Below are 1,104 nucleotides of genomic sequence, written 5' to 3'. Positions count from 1 at the left end.
GAGTGCTTTGTTGACCATTTCTGTGCCAAAGTTCTGCATCATCTTAGAAAGCAGGAGATGAATGCTTTCTCTGCCCATATAACGAACACAAATCACATAGGCTTCAGAGTTTCCAGCTTTGCTAGTGGCTGGCTTAAAGACATGGACCTCCTCAAAAGAGCAGTTCAGCAGAAAGAGCAGATTGATAGAACGGTGCTCAAACAGCGTGAACATCTTCAAAACAAAGGATCCTCCAGTGCCCAGGATCATTAAAGCAGTGACTGCTTCACAGTAATGAAGGGGTGAGACAAGAGCCTCCTGTTCGCCTGGATCTCCCTGGCAATCAAAGCTGCCATCAGCAGTTACCAAGTGAACCGTGGTCATATTACTTACAAAGTTCTGAAGTCCTGTTAGATGTTTTAATGTCATCACATCACCAGTGTTATCTGGGCCAAAATACCACCAAGGCAATGTATTTGCTATCAGACGGTCATCCATAATCATCGTCAGGGTGTCATTTGCTTCATGATACGGGTTCAGAGTATTAGCTACCCAGTTCCAGTCGCAAGGGACATGGTGGGATTTCAAGTAATGATTGAGGCTGGCTATAAAAGCTCCAGGTGCTTCACAGAGGTGGACAGAATTCAGTTCTCCATCCTGAAGAGCCTCTTCAGGGAGAAGAGGAAAACTGCACAGGATTTCATGGAACTTGCACCAGGCCTGGGTACACAGTTCAGCATTCACAGATTTCTTCACATGAGGAATTATTTTACCCGCTTTATTGGTGAGTGATGTGTGCTGATGCCATTCCTCCAGGTTCTTATCACTCAGTTGATTCTTCACTTCATTCATTGAGTCCTTAAGAGCCAGGAGCAAGTGGAATTCCTTGTGATCGCATGTAAAAGCATCACTGGGATCTGGCAGCTGCCATTCATTATTCACTGGCTTCGTGTAAGTAAACTTCTTTGTAAAGAGCTTCTCAATTTCATAGAGAATTTCAGGACTGAACTTCTCAAGGTTTGTAGTCTGGTCAACATAAGGCTTCCTACATTTGTTCATTCTTGGATTGATTCACAACCTGGACAGTAGGGGAGAAGAAACAATAACTCCAATAACACACACACA

At 43.9% G+C, this 1,104-nt stretch overlaps 1 protein-coding gene across 1 annotated transcript in view; it reads right to left on the bottom strand.

The window, feature by feature from the left end:
* The window catches only part of CMTR2 (cap methyltransferase 2), a 2,304-nt gene extending 1,248 nt beyond the window's left edge, over positions 1 to 1,056 (bottom strand). The window contains exon 1 of the mRNA XM_010171077.2: positions 1 to 1,056. This exon is cut by the window's left edge and continues 1,248 nt beyond it. Coding sequence (XP_010169379.1) covers positions 1 to 1,038 — 1,038 coding nt within the window. The 5' untranslated portion in view covers positions 1,039 to 1,056.
* Between the last annotated feature and the right edge of the window lie 48 nt (positions 1,057 to 1,104).

The sequence above is a fragment of the Antrostomus carolinensis genome, unplaced genomic scaffold, assembly GCF_000700745.2.
Source record: "Antrostomus carolinensis isolate BGI_N321 unplaced genomic scaffold, ASM70074v2 scaffold55626, whole genome shotgun sequence".
In the NCBI taxonomy this organism is placed as follows: domain Eukaryota; kingdom Metazoa; phylum Chordata; class Aves; order Caprimulgiformes; family Caprimulgidae; genus Antrostomus; species Antrostomus carolinensis.
Note: the sequence above shows the minus strand (reverse complement) of the source record. Positions and strands in the feature narration are given on the sequence as shown.